This window comes from Kogia breviceps, chromosome 15, assembly GCF_026419965.1.
Source record: "Kogia breviceps isolate mKogBre1 chromosome 15, mKogBre1 haplotype 1, whole genome shotgun sequence".
Taxonomy (NCBI): Eukaryota; Metazoa; Chordata; class Mammalia; order Artiodactyla; family Physeteridae; genus Kogia; species Kogia breviceps.
In genome coordinates, this window is record NC_081324.1 from 44443966 (window position 1) to 44463489 (window position 19524).

The 19524-nt window shown below is 36.7% G+C and overlaps 1 protein-coding gene across 1 annotated transcript in view; it reads right to left on the reverse strand.

Annotated features, from left to right (window-relative positions):
- DSG1 (desmoglein 1) overlaps nt 1-19244 on the reverse strand; it is a 37815-nt gene extending 18571 nt beyond the window's left edge. Inside the window, exons 1-6 of the mRNA XM_059040265.2 lie at nt 19197-19244; nt 9560-9595; nt 9163-9294; nt 7850-8005; nt 6103-6247; nt 741-907 (exon numbers count right to left, since the gene is read on the reverse strand). Of these exons, the coding sequence (XP_058896248.1) occupies nt 741-907; nt 6103-6247; nt 7850-8005; nt 9163-9294; nt 9560-9595; nt 19197-19244 (684 nt within the window). The remainder of the gene's footprint in view (nt 1-740; nt 908-6102; nt 6248-7849; nt 8006-9162; nt 9295-9559; nt 9596-19196) is intronic.
- Nucleotides 19245-19524: the final 280 nt, after the last annotated feature.

Below are 19524 nucleotides of genomic sequence, written 5' to 3' on the forward strand. Positions count from 1 at the left end.
AGAGAAAAAAAAAAAAAAGTGTTCTCTTAAATGCGCCTAGGATATGCTGGCTTAAAGAAAGATAAACAAACAAATAAACAGAACAAAAAAAAAGAAAGATAAACAAGTTTCTTAGCCTGTAAAAATTCTTGGAGCTTCTACCGTGTTCACACACATTGACTCACCAAGATGGGAGACATAATAGCAATTGTTTCTTTTTTTTTTTTTTTTCCTGTAGTACGCGGGCCTCTCACAGTTGTGACTTCTCCCGTTGCGGAGCACAGGCTCCGGACGCGCAGGTTCAGCGGCCATGGCTCACAGGCCCAGCCGCTCAGCGGCATGTGGGATCTTCCCGGATCGGGGCACGAACCCGTGTCTCCTGCATCGGCAGGCGGATTCTCAACCACTGCGCTACCAGGGAAGCCCGCAATTGTTTCTTAAATTTATTTCATTTTAGGACATACTTTAAAAGAAAAAAAAGAAGGAGCTTTTGCCTCTACCTGTGTGTATTTTTATGTACTCGCAGATGTAGTTTGCTTAAATTGAGATAAATGCTAAGTAAGATTAAATGAAAAATGAGTATAAAATCTATTTGAGGGATTCCTATTTTTTTCACCTCACAGATATTTATGTCATTACCATTATGTGGAAAGGTTATGTAATTAAAATTTTAAAGTACTGTTTTCTTTTTTTTTCTTAGAACTCTTGCTTTTAGAATCAATTCCTTTGAGACTACAACTCACTCAAAGAAAAAAAATTACCTCTCTGTCCAGAAAATTATTCATTGTTCGAATTTCTGCAGTGTATCTGTTGATAATAAACATTGCTGAATCAGAAGGTTCTTGTCTTACAATCTTGAAGGCTATTTTTGAGTTCAAATTATTCGGTTCATCTGCATCAGTAGCATTGAGTATCATCACCAGTGTATCTAGAAATCAAGAGAAATTGATTGCAAATGGACAGTTTGCATTTTTGTTGTAGTATAATATATATTGTTTTTCCAACAAGGTGGTTAGGGTTAGTTGGTCCATATAATGGGCACTCTACCATTTTCCCTTTCTACTGCTTTGACATACCAATATCTTAGCTCCTTTCTATACATTTGTCTTGATGAAAAGATCACATTTTACCAGGGACCTTAGACATTACTGATAGCTAGAAAACAAAGAAATATTTTCTTCTGCCTTTCCATTTCTTATTCTAGTATAATTCTTTTTTTAAAAGGCTGCTATGGTGAAACAAAATGATATAAGGCCAGACCAACTCATTCCCAACTATAGCACTTTCTAGCTATGTGATCTTGGCCTCAGTTTCCACATCTATAAATAGGGATGAAAATAGTACCGTCCTCATTGAGTTCATGAAATAATTAAACATCTATATGAAGAAAATTATGTGAAGTTCCTATTGAATAACACACATTCAATAAATATATATTATTGTTGTATTTTGCGTGGTCTCTAGTAAAATGCTAGGTAACTAGTAGGTTTAAAAAGATGCTTATTTAATTACATACTTTATCCTACCCCTCACTTTTTCCAGTAATCTTATTAGCAGTTTTGATGAAGAAGACTGGAGAATGTGAAAAGCTGCCAGCGTTCATAAACTAGACTTCTCTACAATCAACTCTGTTCCAAGCACAATTGGCCTGTCTGTAGACATCAACTACCAGCTCCCATCTCTCTCTCTCTCAATCTCTGTGTGTGTATTCATTTCAGCATCATTTAAAAAATGTTTTCAGAGGCAATTAATTCATTAATTATGGTGTGTTCATACAACGAAATCTCATGAAATTGTTAAAAGGAATGAAGAAACATGTATTTCCTAATACGGAAATGTGTTCAAAATATATTTCAATAAAAACTCACATTGTGGATAAGTATGTAAAATATGGTCACATTTGTTTCTTCTTTGGAAACATGTTTATATAAATTTACATGATTATAGAAAGTATGTACCTAAGTAGCTAGTGATGGTACTTGCCCCTGAAAAATGGTGCTAGGGAGAGCAAAGAATGCATTTCTATTCTGTTTTTACTCATATTTTGTGAATTTTTACAACAAACATTATTTTTTTAAAACATCTTTATTGCAGTATAATTGCTTTGCAGTGTTGTGTTAGTTTCTGCTGTATAACAAAGTGAATCAGCTATATGCATATGTATATCCCCATATCCCCTCCCTCTTGTGTCTCTCTCCCATTCTCTTTATCCCACCTCTCTAGGTGGTTGCAAAGCACCGAGCTGATCACCCTGTGCCATGCAGCTGCTTCCCACTAGCTATCTATTTTACATTTGGTACTGTATATATGTCAATGTTACTCTCTCACTTCGTCCCAGCTTACCCTTCCCCCACCCATGTCCTCAAGTCCATTCTCTACATCTGTGTCTTTATTCCTGTTCTGCCCCTAGGTTCATCAGAACCATTTTTTTTTTAAGATTCTGTATATATGTGTTAACATACAGTATTTGATTTTCTCTTTCTTACTTCACTCTGTATGACAAACTCTAGGTCCATCCACCTCACTACAAATAACTCAGTTTTGTTTCTTTTTACGGTTGAGTAATATTCCATTGTATACATGTGCCACATCTTCTTCATCCATTCATCTGTCGATGAACACTTAGGTTGCTTCCATGTCCTGGCTATTGTAAATAGTGCTGCAATGAACATTGTAGTATATGACTCTTTTAGAATTATGGTTTTCTCAGGGTATATGCCCAGTAGTGGGATTTCTGGGTCATATGGTAGTTCTATTTTTAGTTTTTTAAGGAACCACCATACTGTTCTCCATAGTGGCTGTATCAGTTTACATTCCCACCAACAATGCAAGAGGGTTCCCTTTTCTCCACACCCTCTCGGCATTTATTATTTGTAGATTTTTTATGATGGCCATTCTGACTGGTGTGAGGTGATACCTCATTGTAGTTTTGATTTGCAATTCTCTAATGATTAGTGATGTTGAATATATTTTCATGTGTTTGTTGGCAATCTGTATATCTTCTTTGGAGAAATGTCTATTTAGGTCTTCTGCCCATTTTTGGATTAGGTTGTTTGTTTTTTTGATATTGAGCTGCATGAGCTGCTTGTATATATTGGAGGTTAATCCTTTGTCAGTTGCTTTGTTTGCAAATATTTTCTCCCATTCTGAGGGTTGTCTTTTCATCTTGTTTATGGTTTCCTTTGCTGCACAAAAGCTTTTAAGTTTCATTAGGTCCCATTTGTTTATTTCTGTTTTAATGTCCATTTCTCTAAGACATGGGATCAAAAAGGATCTTGCGGTGATTTATGTCATAGAGTGTTCTGCCTATGTTTTCCTCTAAGAGTATTATAGTGTCTGGATTTACATTTAGGTCTTTAATCCATTTCGAGTTTATTATTGTGCATGGTGTAATGGAGTGTTCTAATTTCATTCTTTTCCATGTAGCTGTCCAGTTTTCCCAGCACCATTTATTGAAGAGGCTATCTTTTCTCCATTGCATATTCTATCCTCCTTTATCAAAGATAAGATGATCATATGTGTGTGGGTTTATCTCTGGGTTTACTATCCTGTTCTATTGATCTATATTTCGGTTTTTGTGCCAGTACCATACTGTTTTGATTACTGTAGCTTTGTAGTATAGTCCGAAATCCAGGAGCCTGATTCCTCCAGCTCCATTTTTCTTTCTCAAGATTGTTTTGGCTATTCGGGGTCTTTTGTGTTTCCATACACATTGTGCAATTTTTTTGTTCTAGTTCTGTGAAAAATGTCATCGGTAGTTTGATAGGGTTTGCATTGAATCTGTAGATTGCTTTGGGTAGTATAGTCATTTTCACAATAGTGATTCTTCCAATCCAGAAGCATGGTATATCGCTCCATCTGTTTATGTTATCTTTGATTTCTTTCACCAGTGTTTTCTAGTTTTCTGAATACAGGTCTTTTGCCTCCTTAGGTAAGTTTATTCCTAGGTATTTTATTCTTTTTGTTGAAATGGTAAATGGGATTGTTTCCTTAATTTCTCTTTCTGATCTTTCATTGTTAGTGTATAGGAATGCAAGAGATTTCTGTGCATTAATTTTGTATCCTACTACTTAACCAAATTCATTGATTAGCTCTAGTAATTTTCTGGTAGCATCTTTAGGATTCTTTATGTATAGTATGATGTGATCTGCAAACAGTGACAGTTTTACTTCTTTTCCGATTTGGATTTCTTTTATTTCTTTTTCTTCTCTGATTGCTGTGGCTAAAAATTCCAAAACTATGTTGATTAACTGTGGTGAGAGTGGGCAACCTTGTCTTCTTCCTGATCTTAGTGGAAGTGGTTTCAGTTTTTCACCATTGAGAACGATGCTGGCTATGGGTTTGTCATATATGGCCTTTATTATGTTGAGGTAGGTTCCCTCTATGCCTACTTTCTGGAGAGTTTTTATCATAAATCGGTGTTGAATTTTGTCAAAAGCTTTCTCTGCATCTATTGAGATGATCATATGGTTTTTCTCCTTCAATATGGTGTATCACATTGATTTGCCTATATTGAAGAATCCTTGCTTTCCTGGGATAAATCACACTTCATTATGGTGTATGGTGCTGCTGGATTCTGTTTGCTAGTATTTTGTTGAGGATTTTTGCATCTATGCTCATCAGCGATATTGGCCTGTGGTTTTCTTTCTTTGTGACATCTTTGTCTGGTTTTGGTATCAGGGTGATGGTGGCCTTGTAGAATGAGTTTGGGAGTGTTCTTCTCTCTGCTATATTTTGGAAGAGTTTGAGAAGGATAGATGTTAATTCTGCTTTAAATGTTTGATAGAATTCGCCTGTGAAGCCATCTGTTCCTGGGGTTTTGTTTGTTGGAAGATTTTTAATCACAGTTTCTATTTCAGTGCTTGTGATTGTTCTGTTCATATTTTCTATTTCTTCCTGGTTCAGTCTCGAAAGGTTGTGCTTTTCTAAGTATTTGTCCATTTCTTCCAGGTTGCCCATTTTATTGGCATATAGTTGCTTGTAGTAATCTCTCATGATCCTTCGTATTTCTGCAGTGTCAGTTGTTACTTCTCCCTTTTCATTTCTAATTCTGATGATTTGATTCTTCTCCCTTTTTTTCTTGATGAGTCTGGCTAATGGTTTATCATTGTTATAGCAGCGTTTTTAAAAGTTTAAACTGTAGGTATAGTATTTTAATGAATAGAATTAAAATGTAAGAATTATTTGAACTTACAAGAAATTATACTGCTTAACAGTTAAAAGTAACTACGGTAAGTTGAAGTTTTGAATTCAAATGAGACATTATCTCTCCTTTTTAAAATATATCTAGGACAATCTTCAATGGTACACTAAGCAGTTAATATACTATCCCGCCCAAGTGACTGAATATTTGGCAGTTAAAATATTGCCTTTTACAGTAATCCGTAAGGAAGCAATTGCACGTTTAGATTTTTAAAGCCCTTGTGTAAATACTGGTTCTAGTTTCTAGATTTTCTGGTGCCCCTCCACTGTCATTCCTTGAGATGGTCAGCTTTAAATATGTTGTACATGGAGGACCAAAGAGGATTAGGTTTGTAATACATTTCAAATACATACTATCAGTGACTTGAGTAAAAACAAACAAAACCCATATTTATTAAACCATATATAAGAAGGGGAAATAATGCTTGTTTTGCATTTATTTGTTGTCAGAGAAAAGCTCTTTAAGATTATGGCTACCAAACAGCTTGTCTGGAGTGACTTTAGAGTCGTTAAAATTTAAAAAAAAAAAAAAAAAAAGGCAGTATGAATAGAAATGGATGAGATTCTCCTTCAAAGTAGTCTGGTTGGGAGGCTAAATTCTCCCAGAACCTCTGTCACCACTGTGCAAAGTACTTTTGGATTTTTTCCTTAGGAATCTACTACAGAGTTGGTGTGTGAGAAAATGCTTCCTATTACTATAGAGTTGCTCCTTATGTATGGCAGTTGGAGCTGCTTCCACAGTTGAAGGGAAAGCCATTATGGAGATTTCCTCATTCCTTCCTGTTCTACATGCTTTTCCAACCTTATCTTTTACATTCATGATGTAGTACCTTGACAGAGTTTAGCCTCTAGTTGTCTGGCTGTTAAGAATGATCTGGAAGCCAAAATAGTCTTGTTTACTTAATAAAGTAGACTACTTACTGGCATTAGAATTTTCTTCTATTTGTCCTAGAAAAGTAGACATAGAAAATACTGGAGGGTTGTCATTTATATCCAAAACCCTGACTCTGAGCTCAAGAACTCTCTCCAAATCTTGGCCCAGTGAATTCACAGCCCGACAATAGATCTAGGAGAGAAAAGAGGAATAATTACGTGGTGCAACACATATTTATTAAATTCTTGCTTTCTTTGAGCACTATGCTAGGCATTGTGGGAAACTAAAAGAACAGTAAGACATATTATTTCCTACTTGAAAGTAGACACAAGTAGTACTTATAATCAATAAGGGGAGGCAAACACTAACTCAAGATCCCATTTGAGAAAAGGTAACACGATAAGTTACACGAAAGAAGAATAAAATTACTGTGACTTCATAGGAGGATATAATGACTGAGAGATCTTCAAAGAAAATTTCAACAGGTGGAGCAGGGAATTGGCAGGGCGTTTCAAGCAAAGGGATTCACGTGAGGAAGGAAATGGAGTGGTGAAAACTCGTTGTTGGGAATTAGGAATGGGGTTATGGGGCTTGAGAATGTGACAAAGGAGAGTCACACGGGGGCTTCAGAGAAATATAGCATTCATGGGATAGGTGTGGCTATGTGGGTGTTTATATTATTATTTGGTGTATGTAAGTGTAATGTATACTATTTTACCTATGTGGTATATTTCATATAAAAATGCATTGTGCATCAAGAAAAGCTAATAGTCTGGCATGTTGATTTAGAGTTTTCAGGGAAACATTGTGGGAGACAAGGCAGGAATACAGACTTGGAACAGAAGACTAAGGAATTAAAGTAGTTTGAGGCATACAGAAAAGCAGTATGATTGAAAGCCTGCAAGCGTAGATTACTATTTGAAGGCATTTTGGAAAATTATGGGGTTTGAATAGAAGAGGTTACAAGATCAAAGAAAGTTTTAAAAATGTCTTTATTTTTATTTTTCAAGTATTAACAAGTGTTGACCCTAATGATAGATGGAAATGGATTAGCAGACAATGGAGCAAGCAGAAGAAAGATGAAAAAACAAAGTTGATTGATTAAGGTTCTTGGACAGGTAATTATGGGAAAATAGCTCTTGGGATAAGCAGTTGAGAAAAAGAAGAAAATCGATCCCGTTTTTGGATTTAATTCAGAACATTTCTGAACTGGAGGAGAGAGAATTAATTGTGGGAGTTTGTGATGAAGGCCCTCAGAATTTTTAATGAAGTTGGTCACAGGTCAGCTTCATAAAGTGGAAATGAGGTGGAGGGTTTGAAGTTTTGTCATAGCAACTGTAAAGAATAGAGTGAGATTCGTTAAGGGTGAATTAAAGTATCTCCAAGGCACATTCTGAGCTCAGGTGAGCTTGAGCAATGTGATTTTATCATAAAGTATGTTCACTCAGGAAAGGCTCCATCAGGAGCTCCAGAATCATCATTTGGCATTGGAGTTAAGAGGAACCGATATTCTCAACTGAATTAAAGTAAAAGAAGTTAGGTGCTTGCCCTTCCAAACAAACACTTAGCTTGACACCAGGGACTGACCAGAGGTAAGCATTTTTGCTAAGGCAGTTAAGCAAACACTCCTTTCTCTCTTAATCTTTTGTTGCTTTGGGGTCATAAGATGCTCATGAAATAAGGGACAACCAAAAATGCCTAATATTGAGACTCTTGAAATCAAATCAAGTATGATCTGAGCTTAAGATAGTCCAAAAATAATATAGGCCTGAACATACATATTCACCCACTTACAATGAAAAAAGGGGTGACCTCTCGATCAACTTTGGCTGTTATATTAATTTCACCAGTTTTTTGATTAATAACAAAGATTCCGTAAGGTGGTTGATCAATTCCTACTCCAGAGATGAGGTATGTAACTTGCTGGTTTGCAGCACAATCTGAGTGAATCTGCAGAAAGAGCACAGGTGAAAACATTACAGGGAGCAAATCAAGAGTGCTATGTTTGATATAAGACAGCTATCTTTCTTGAGAATTGTTGAATGTACCTGTTATCTTTTGAGAAATGCTGGAAATAGAGAATTATTTTCCTAGATAAGAGGAATAACAGCTCTATATTTTCAATGGTAAATGACAATGTAATCAAAGATATTCAATTTCTGTTTCTACCAAATTAGAAAAAAGTAAAATATCACCCTAATAAATGTAAATCTATGCAGTCATCTTTCATGCATTCATTCATTCAACATTTACAATTGATTGTATTATTTTTAGTCTCTGTGTTAACGTTGGGGCTAGAGTAGAGAACTCCTTTGCAGTCTTAAGGAGTTTACCAATATTATTACATAACTTTGATCTTTTGATTAAAAATTTTTTTTAATGTAAAGTTTTAGAAGAAAGTTTAAAGTAGATTTATGTAGGTGACAAGTTACCTGATGCTGTGTAGAAGATTTTAATTTTGAAAATGAGGAGGATGTGAAACCAGGGCTCTCTTTGAAATAAAAAATTGTATGACTGTAAGCAATCTTATGGGGAAATCTCTGTGTAAATTTGTGTATATATGTTTGTATGTGTGAATCTGTGTGTGGGGATATGTTTCCATGTGTGTGCATGTGCACATGCGTGTGAGCACGTGTGTGCAAAAGGAAGAAAAGGGAAAATAAAAGGAAAAGAGTATGAAATAGGGTACATTGTGAATGTTCATAGCAAAGCCAAAAGTAGGAGTTCAATTCTAAGAAATTAGGAGGCAGAAGTAGCACACATTGAAATAGTTCCTGTGAATGTGCTGAGTATTAAATTCATTGTATAAATCACTATATTTTTTTTCATCTAGAGTTTAGGGTGACATATGATCATGTATATTAATTTCACCAGTGTGGTGAGTCAATGTTTAACTGTTTACACTAGTGCCTAAATTTCTTAATATATACTTTTAATGGCTTCAATTTTCATAATCTGAATGGCTATAGTTTTGTTCTGTATCATAATTTTGTTCTGTATCATAATTTCTCAGTGAGATGCGTTCATAAAGTATTTAAAAGGTTCTTTTGAAAATTTAACTCTATCCATTCTGATTTTCGATTTTATGCTTTGGGGTTGATACTTACTTTGGCAATTGGGTTCCTCTTTGAGTTGTCCTCACCTTCACGGCAGGCTGCAGCAAACTTGATCCACTCACGTTTTTGCCTCCTGATGGAATGCCACTTGATGGTGCCATTTTTAGTGTTATAATCTCTAAACTTGGGTGGGCAGGATAAAGTAATAGTATCTATTAACTTTTATTCATAATTCACATTCCACTGGAGCTTTTGGAGGATGGGGTAATTATAAAGTCAGAAAGAGAGGATGTTTCATTGGGAAAATTGGTAATTTTGATAATCTATTAATTTTAGCATAACATTAACTTTACTTATAAGGATGAATTTTTTTTTGGAAGATATGTTGCTTCTCCCAAACCATTTTTCTTATTTTTAATTTGGAAAAAGTTAATTTGCTATATGTTACCTGGATTTGAAATTCACTGTTAACTTCCAGCACCACCTATAAAAAAATAAGATAACCGTAATTAATTTTTAATTGAATGCTTTGTAATTCATGCTATCTCACTGCTTAAAAAAATTTAAGCAATAGTCTTGTGGATCATTAGCAGGTGAATCTGGTTTAACTCTCAAGTTCTAGATGCTAAGGATTCCTTTTTGTTTGATTTTTACCTTTCAATTTTGCTCTTTTTTTCTTTGGTACGCGGGCCTCTCCCGTTGCGGGGCACAGGCTCCGGACGCGCAGGCTCAGTGGCCATGGCTCATGTGCCCAGCCGCTCTGCGGCATGCCGGATCTTCCCGGACCGGGGCACGAACCTGTGTCCCCTGCATCGGCAGGCGGACTCTCCACCACTGCGCCACCAGGGAAGCCCTGCTCTTCTTTTCATTACTTTTATTATTAACCTCTTTTTCATTCTTAGCCTATGCAGATACTTGTAATCATATGAACTAGAACATGTGAAACTAGAACCCAGGGAGAATGAGAGTTGGGAACTCAGGACCTCTTAGTAAATCTTGTGCCTGAAGAGCTGGAGATACTCGGATGCTATTTAGTGATTCAACAGCATGTTATGATACTAAAATATTTGATGATAGTTTTGGGATCTGACTAGCCACAGATGGAAACAGAAAAAAAAAATTTGGAGTAAAGAAAGGATATAAAGCAGAAAATATCAGGAAAGCTTTGGAATATTTGCTTTTTCACTGTCCAATTCTAGATGGGAGATTTTGTAGTATTTTTGAAAATCTTAAGATGTTAAATCTTTAATTTGCTTTGAAATATGAGAATAAAAATTCTAAAATAAAAACAATTTTCTTTATGTAAAAATGAGTTCATATTTGATATTTTATTGTTGGCACTAAACAAAACAGATGATATAAATGCATCCTTCCATAGCAATGAAAATAAATTACAAGACTGTAGAAACAAATTGCTGTGTAAGCAACTTTCATTAGTCTTTTCTCCTGAATGAAACAATTTCCCAGTCAAGCAAGTGAGCTAGTCAAACAGAGCTCTGCCTAGTTTCAGCTCTGGCCTTGATCTTTACATATGATTTGTAGTGAAAATCATACATGTAATTTAAATTACTTTTCTCTAAAAACAAAGGCATTTCTAAAAACACACACACATATATTAAGTCTAATATATCAATATGCTTAAGACATTGTAAAATATCTAAAAATTAGGTGTGGATTTGAAAGGTTTGTCTACAATTATTAAATTTTAAATTTAATTTAGAATCAATTAAAGATAGTGTAAATTCTTAGTTTTTATTTTTCCCTAAATAAGAAATTTTGAACTCTATCTGGTTTTTTTTTCAGAATTGTTAATTACAAAAACGATTATCACAATTAGACTTTATCTGGACTGTTGATAAAAGAAAATTATAGTTTGCATTTTAAAAAATACTAATAATAGTAATTTCAAAATATAGTAAATTACTTCTTTTTTTGGAGGTACGCGGGCCTCCCACTGTTATGGCCTCTCCCGCTGCGGAGCACAGGCTCCGGACGCGCAGGCTCAGCGGCCATGGCTCACGGGCCCAGCCGCCCCACGGCATGTGGGATTCTCCCGGACCGGGGCACGAACCCGTGTCCCCTGCATCGGCAGGCGGACTCTCAACCACTGCGCCACCAGGGAAGCTCTAAATTACTTTTTATAGTTAGTTTCAATTTCACCATTAAAGAAAAATAAAATTTTAGTCACTAAGTACATATTTTTAAAAATTGCCATAATTGATAATTCAGGAAAATATATGTTTATGGTTAATATGAGTGTGTAAAGAGATAATGTTTTTATTATAGGAATTATACACTCCTGGTATCTGTTTAATGTTAATTGTTATCATTAATCACCATTACAGTTCACTGAATGATAACTAAGTACTAAGCAATGTGTTTAGAGAAATCCATGCATTCAATCTTCATTAGTACATGTGGTCAATACTATAATTCTCTCCATTTTACAGATGAAGAAATTGAGGTTTGGATATTAATTTAGGGCTAAATACAATCCAACACAATTCAGCCTAAATTTGTTCTTGAGGTGTGGGTTTTAAAATAAAGTATAAGAGCCTATTCCAAGTAAATTGCTAAGTAAAATATACTACAAAGAATTGACATTATTACAACTTTGAGAATTCAAAATAATTCTGATTTTAATCTAATCTCATAATATCCTTGTGAATTAGGAAGGCTTATATACAATAATAACAACAACAATAATAGTAATACTATGGGGTAGGGGAGGGGATAGAAAAATAAATGGCCCAAATCATCCAAGTTACTTTGGACAAGTAACTTAAATGTTATCGTAGAGTCCTTCTTGGGCACAGAATTGAAATGATGTTAATGCAAATGTGTATTTCTTGCTACCTCTGAACTCTTGAACACTTTTTGCTCTTGTTTGCAGAAGTGGGACTGGGGTGTGGGTATATCTAATTTGTCTGTTTGGAAACTGTTTCTTCATAGCTACAGAGTTGTGTATGCATCTGTTACCTGTCTTGTTCTTCCCTTACCACACTGAAGTGTCAGTGCCTGCTGTTTGTTCTGGAGAACTATGCCAGATATCTAAGAAGCCTTGTAACTTTATGGAGCTGGGTCATTCTTTTTCCCAAGAGGAGCAACCTAGGCGGAAGACCAAGCAGGTTTCCCCACAGTGTCAGGCTCTCAACAGGATTAGTAGTTAAAAAACTGCTGAGCCTGCTTAAAAATGTGTTTTGTTGACATAACCTTATTGTGATTTGCTCAGAGTCCAGAAAAAACTCTGAAACAGAGTCACTCTTGGACTTTCAAAGAGGCAAAACAATGAGATAGAAGGAGGACTCGGTAGAGTCAGAAAACTCTCAGTGTACTTCCTTGATTCTCTGAGCTTTGGTTTTCTCATTTGTGAAATGATGGGGGTAGACTAAATTATATACAGTTACCTTTTCAATTCTGACATCAAATCCCTGGGTGCAGTAGGAAAATATGGAAGTTTTTTGATCACGGTAAAGGCATGATAAGATTGTGGGTTTAAAAGATTACTCTGCCAACAATTGGTGGGAAGAGTCAGTGATTACAGGCCACCAGCAGCTGAGTGTTTTGCATGAAATCAGGCCAGAGATGAGGAGCTGAACAGGAGCAGTGGCCATGGGAACAGAGGGGGCAAGATCAAGGAGAGATACTGCATGGTTGAAATTGACAGGGCTTGAGAACCAATGGGATGTGGGAGTCAAGAGAGGGAAGAATCTCAGGTGGCGGCAGTTTTAAACCGGCAGATCAGGAACAAGGCCAGAGGAGAATTTAGCTGGTTAGAACACATCAAGTTTGAGATGCTAGAGAAAGGCCTGGGCAAAGATGCTTAGTGGTTTGAAATACGACGTAGCACCATGAACAATGGTGGTCCAAGGCTGATATATGGAGGACTATCTTCGCAGGTAGGTTAGTTGAAATCATGGGAGAATTTGAAATCCCTCAAGAATACAGCAAAGAAACAGCCTGTGGGTGAGAATGAAACTAGGGGAATCCCTACATTTATATAACTGGGAACAATGACAAGAAAAGAGAAACAAAAAGAGAAAAAAGAAGAAGTGGCTGAAAAACATAGGAAGAAAATATCATTGGATGTCAAGGATGTCAAAGGAAGGGAAAAGTGAAAGACAGATGGGTGTGAACTGTATCAGATATGAAATAGTTGAGCAGAGTGAATCCTGAGGAAATCTGAGATTTTCTGTGACCTTGAACAGGATGCTTTCAGTTGGGTGGAACAGGCCCTTTCTGACTGAAAGAAACTGGGGAATAAGATGGAGGGGAAAAGGACATAAACCATTTTATTTTCTTTTACCCGTGCTGCGAGACATGTGGGATCTTAGTTCCCTGACTAGGGATCGAACCCATGCCCCCTGCAGTGGAAGAACGGAGTCCTAGCCACTGGACAGTCAGGGAATTCCCAAGAGGGCATAAAGATAGTCACTTTTCTAAGAAGTTTGGTGATTTAAAAAAAAAACACACAGAAATATGTGATGGTAGAATTAGACGTAGTGTCCAAGGAAATATTTTAGGAGAGGGAGACGGGTTTTTGAAGGAGGAGAAAGAGGAGAGTAAGAAATTTTGATTTGAAAGTGGAGAGGTTCAGAATGAAAGTCCTTGATGGAGATGTTGTGGTGGGGAGTGTGGGAGGTAATAGGCAGAAAGAAAGGACTTTGAAGACAGAGAGTAGGGAAGAGAGGAGGATGGAGATGAAAATCACTTGATTGGAGAAGGAAGTTGAAGGACACTATCCTGAATGATCTAGACCTTGTCCCTAGAATAAAGATAAGGTTATTTGGGGGCAATTAGGGGGCTAGTTTGGATTCTGAAATGAGTTGGGAATATGTTCTGTGGAGACTGTGACAGAGAATCACTTAGAGATGAAGACAGCGTTGGCAAGCTGAGTACATCTCAACTCTCTTGACCTCTGCCTATGGGTGTTGCAGTGAGTCACTTAGCCATTCTGTGCCTCAATTTCCTCATCTATATACGAGACTAAAGCCCTTTCCAATTAAGACATTCTAAGAAAGCAGTGCATAATTCACTTAAAGTGCATCCTCAATGAGTCCTCCCTGAATCATTATTTTAGGAGCCAATCCTCATGTTTTTTAAAAAATCCACAAGACACAAAATTGCATGCTAATTTCAATGACTCTCCAATTATACTCATTTTTAGTTATTTCTTTTGATATTGAGGTTTACATTTCTTTGCATATAATAAAAATGGTCTTGAAAGTAGTAAGTGATTTTTATAAGGAAAACCTCTTGCATTTAATAATTGTAAGGTAGTCTTCCACAGTCTCTTGACAGTTTTTGAAGCATCAAATTCTGATGTGTTTAGCAGTTATATACATCACAAGGATGAACCTGAGATAAAGCTAAAATATAATAATTTGTTTCTTTAAAAAAACCTCCTGTTGTGTCTTTCCTTTGTATTACTTGGGCAATAGCTATCAGTCTGGAGTTGACAACACCTTGATAGCTCATTCCTCATATATGTTTATTGGTTTATTTATTTATTTGACAAATACATATCAAACGTATATCCATACTTGGGTGTGGACCCAAGGCTGGATTAAGACTTTCAAAGGGCTTAAGCCCTAAAACTATTATCATAAGCCTTAGATTAAATGTGAATGTAATAGTGCATCATAAAAATACATGTTAGGGAAATTCAGTGTGGTTATTTTCATGTTTATACCCTGATGATTTTTTGGAGTGTGTGGGGGGAGGAAAAGATAAACTATCCAAAAATTCCCTTTTGATGCCTCTACTCTGTGAATTAGACATCTACTGAGCAACCTTGCACTGGTGCAAGGCACTGTGAAGGATACAAATGTGCATCAGAACAGAACCTGCCCTCCAATAACTTACAGTCAAGTCGTTTTATGAGCAGCAGGCAGCCATTAATTTCTGAAGATGTGGTTTTTCATTAGACAAGGTTGTGCCCTGCGCTCATAGACCAACTGAGAGTATGGATCAGCAGCCAGTGGCATTTATTTATTTTTTATTTTTTATTTTTTTGCGGTACGCGGGCCTCTCCTGTTGTTGGAGCACAGGCTCCGGCCGCGCAGGCTCAGCGGCCGTGGCTCACGGGCCCAGCCGCTCCGCGGCATGTGGGATCTTCCCGGACCGCGGCACGAACCCAAGTCCCCCGCATCGGCAGGCGGACTCTCAACCACTGCGCCACCAGGGAAGCCCCCCAGTGGCATTTAAACCACTTTGACTTGCCTAAGTCCATTCAAGGACCTTGCATGCCAAGCATAGGCAGCAAGGGCGACATGACCCAGTGTTCTGTAAGGGTGGTCCCTCACTGAGGGAAGCATAGTGAGTGTAGCTGCAGTACAGAGCATGCATCTTGCTTCTGTGTTAGGCAATGCCTGTTAGGACACAGGGAACCTCAGCAACAGTGTCCTCAAAGAATGTGTAGTGGAGAAAAGAGTTATCAGAAATTAAGTGCTCTGGGTATAGACAGAGTGTTATTTTTCTAGATTCATGAGCCTTCTTAAGTAGGTAAATCTTGTCCTTTAGGGGTCATGCCTTCAGATTTATCCAGTTAGCATTTCTCAGTTCTTTAGGCTTTTCTATTACCTAAGTCAAACACAGCAAAATGTTTTACTCTGTGGCAACTCAAACCATTTAAATGATGACAAATTTGTACTCTCTATTGTCATAAAAGTGAAAGAACATGCTGATCCTAAATCTGCTGTGAAATTGCAAAGCTTTTAAGAGCATCATCATTTTGCTTAAATACAATTTATAAACTTAACACGTAAACTGAAATGCTGCTTCCATTTTCTATAAAATATTTTACTGAAGTTCTAATGTCTATAATATGTATCACTGTAATATGTGCACAAGAAAGCATAAAGAATCCTCTGTTTTGCTTCTCTTCCGTTTGGTCTGTACTAGTTTGTTAGTCCTTCTCTTGCTTTGGGCATCAATGAACACAATTATGGAAATTTAAGATGACTGGTTCACATTAAGTTGATGAACTATGTAATAAAGTATATATTACATTCTGTGTATTTTAGCCCTGGTCCTGAGAAATACTCTAAAAACACTTGCTTTATCCTTAATAATTTCAGCTAAGTTCAAATTGTGGAGTTAGTTTATCAGGTAGTCAGAAGGGTTTTTTTTTTTAAAGGAAGTATTAACCATGGAAAGAAGAGAAGCTAGGCTGGTATGATGAACTGAAAAACTGATCAATCCTGGTAATAGATAAAGATAGGTTTATTTGTTCTTTGAGTGTAAGCTGCAGAAGTTGGCTTTTATAGAAAAAGACACCTTGAGATTTGTATTGATTTGAGGTGACGGATTGGACCTGGTGAAGTCACAAGTAAGTTTTAGAAATGAATAGAACTATAAAACTACTGGTCCTACTTTGCTTTCCCACAGTCACCATGCCATACCTTATACCACTGTTACAACCATTCACAGAGATTTCTTTTTTCTTTTCTTTTTTTTTTTGTGTTAGGCTGGCCTCTCACTGTTGTGGCCTCTCCCGTTGTGGAGCACAGGCTCCGGACGCGCAGGCTCAGTGGCCATGGCTCACGGGCCCAGCCGCTCCGCGGCACGTGGGATCTTCCCGGACCGGGGCACGAACCCGTGTCCCCTGCATCGGCAGGCGGATTCTCAACCACTGCGCCACCAGGGAAGCCCGCACAGATATTTCTTAAAGGTAACATTGTTTTCTGGTCTAGAATTCATTCTAACCACCCCTTAGGCCCCTGCCAGCCACACACACTAATCTCATGGAAACAAAAAAGAAAGAAAAATAAATGTAGCTTCAACAACATTTATTTGGCTTGCAGTGTTATAACAGCTGCAAACTATTGTCTGTCCAGCCAACTTGTCTAAATAATGGAATAGTCGTGTGACAGTCTTGGTCTCTGTAAGAGCAGGTTCTTCAGCTTTATTCTCCCTGACCTAACCCATTAATTTGAACAAGGTCTAAAACTTAAAGGTACATTGAGCAGACTACACAACATACTTGTAAATACATGGTTGCCCAGCTCTCAGTGGGTTTGCATTAAAGATACTACCAGCTTAAATGTCTTAAAGGTCTTCAAAATTGTCCAAATATACTCCCTAATGTAGATTTTTACTTACCAACTTTGAGCAGAGAAGAATATAAAGACTTCACATAGATTTCTTTCTTTTTTTTTTAACTGGTAAAAGCAAACATTCAGAATAAGGCTAGCAGAAAAGTAAGAAGAAGAGTTTGCTATAGTGACGGTTAATTTTCAGAAAAAAGTATTTTAAAGCAAAAATAGGTTGGATAACTCCAAAGGACATTTATCCAAATCATCTGGTAAATCAGTAGTAAAAATAAATTGTGATTTTCTAAACCTCAGAAAGTGAAATGTTTTACAAAAAATGTTATGATGACATGAAATGAAACATCTAAACTCTATAAAATAAGTTCTTTGAGAAATAATTTTCGTAAGGTGTATGATAAACTTATGATTGATTCCAAAGGAAAATATGGCAACAAACAACCTACACATAAACAAACAAAAACTCTCCAGAGTCAGAAAATAAAGTACAAATGCCCAGAAATCTCTCTACAAACAAAGTTCAATGAGGATACATGATTTTGATAAAATGATATGTTGTACTGAAGAACAACTAGTTACAATTGGCTGTTTACAGGAATTTTATAGGATGTAATTAGTTAGAAATAATCATAAAAATAGTAAAAGAAGGCATCGTGTAGATTCAATGAAAGTACATAAGCATCTGAATAAACTTTAATCAACTGACACTATAATAGGCCTTAATTGGATCAAGTTTATATGAAATTAAAAATAAAAGTATTTTATTATTGCATAATTAACAAGCGCTCCTATGTTCAAATGATGTACTCTGTGGTGCTCATTAATCCCTGCTGTGTCCCAAATTATGATATCGTCTGATCCTCAGGACCACGTCCATGGAATAAGGCTAATGTTTGAAGGGCAGTTTGGAACTACAGCTACAGCTTACTGATGCTCATTTACAACTAAATTCACTGGTTATGGCCTCTCGATTAAAACTGAATTCAAGTTCACCAGCATATGTTGAATCAAAGATCTACCTTGTTATTATAGAAAGCCAACAATCCAGTTCAAAAATAAAGCAAGTTAGAGACACATATGCACCACAGCAGTACATCTGGCCAAACTGTAGGATAATTTACCTGGCACTCGCCTCTTTGGATTATATTAATCTTATTGTGAGAAAGACTACGATTTTCAATTTTTCAACATAAGTAAAATTGAGGCAACACACTGGTGTTGCCCTTAGAATTATCTCTAAAGAGAAGACTAGTAACATGTAGGGGGCAATGATAAAGCATTCTGTTACATTTCTCTGATCATCAAATGTACGACTTTTATGTCAGTCATTACCGACTTTCCAGTAGTAAGAACCAGTATCATAATAATTATACTTAGTCCCTAATTATAGCCATTCCTTCACCTCCTGTCATTTATAAATCTCCTGTACTGCGATTCTTTTTGAAATTAAAAAGTGTTGCTTTAAATGAAGTTACAGTTTAGCACTGTGGGGCTTCTGCTATTAGTGATATGGACCCCCAACCACATATGGAACCGTTGAGACTGTTTGGATGGTGAAGCCAGTCACAAACAGCTATGATTTTAATTTGTATGGATCCTAATTTTATGTTTTAAAAATTAGAGTGCATCTACTAGCAAAGATACCAAAAGTATGGGAAAATGTCTAGGTTAAAAATCAAGATACACCTGTGAGATTAGTTTTCAAAGCCCACCGGCAAAAGAGAATTTGAACAACAAAACGCTATTAAGTAGTGATATGACTTTCCCAAATTCAGTGTTTTCCTGGCATGACTTAGCAATGACTTCGATATCAGAGATGTGATATGATGAGTTGACACTGGTGCATTAATATCATCTTGAGTCTTCAATTAAGGAGAGAAACACTATTTAAAACTCTAGTTCATAAAATCACCTTATCATTAACATAAACCTTTAACAGGTTTAGGTTGGAAGTAACATTAAAAAAAAACATTTAAAGTCCTCATTTGTTTACAATGAAATGATGATGGAAAGTTTTTAACAGGATCCACTTACCAGGAAAATGAACAGCACTGCAGCTGTTCTGAAGAAGGACCAGTTCATTGCTGCTGGGTTCTCTTACATCCAAGACCACGGGAGTTTTGTTTGTTCTCCTCTGTTCTTTTTCCTCCCCCCACTTAGCTGGTGTCTGCTTAAAATAATTTCTCAGTAGATGTTCTTACGTGCAGGCTTTGAGATGTTTCTTTCTTCTCTGGGAGCAGGTCTGAAGGTGCGTATAACCCATCAAGATCCCCACCCTAAAAACCTGGGCTGGCCTCATTGCAGTGCTTAACAAGATCATCATTGCTCACAGGTAAACGCTTGGGGACACTCCCTCTTCTAG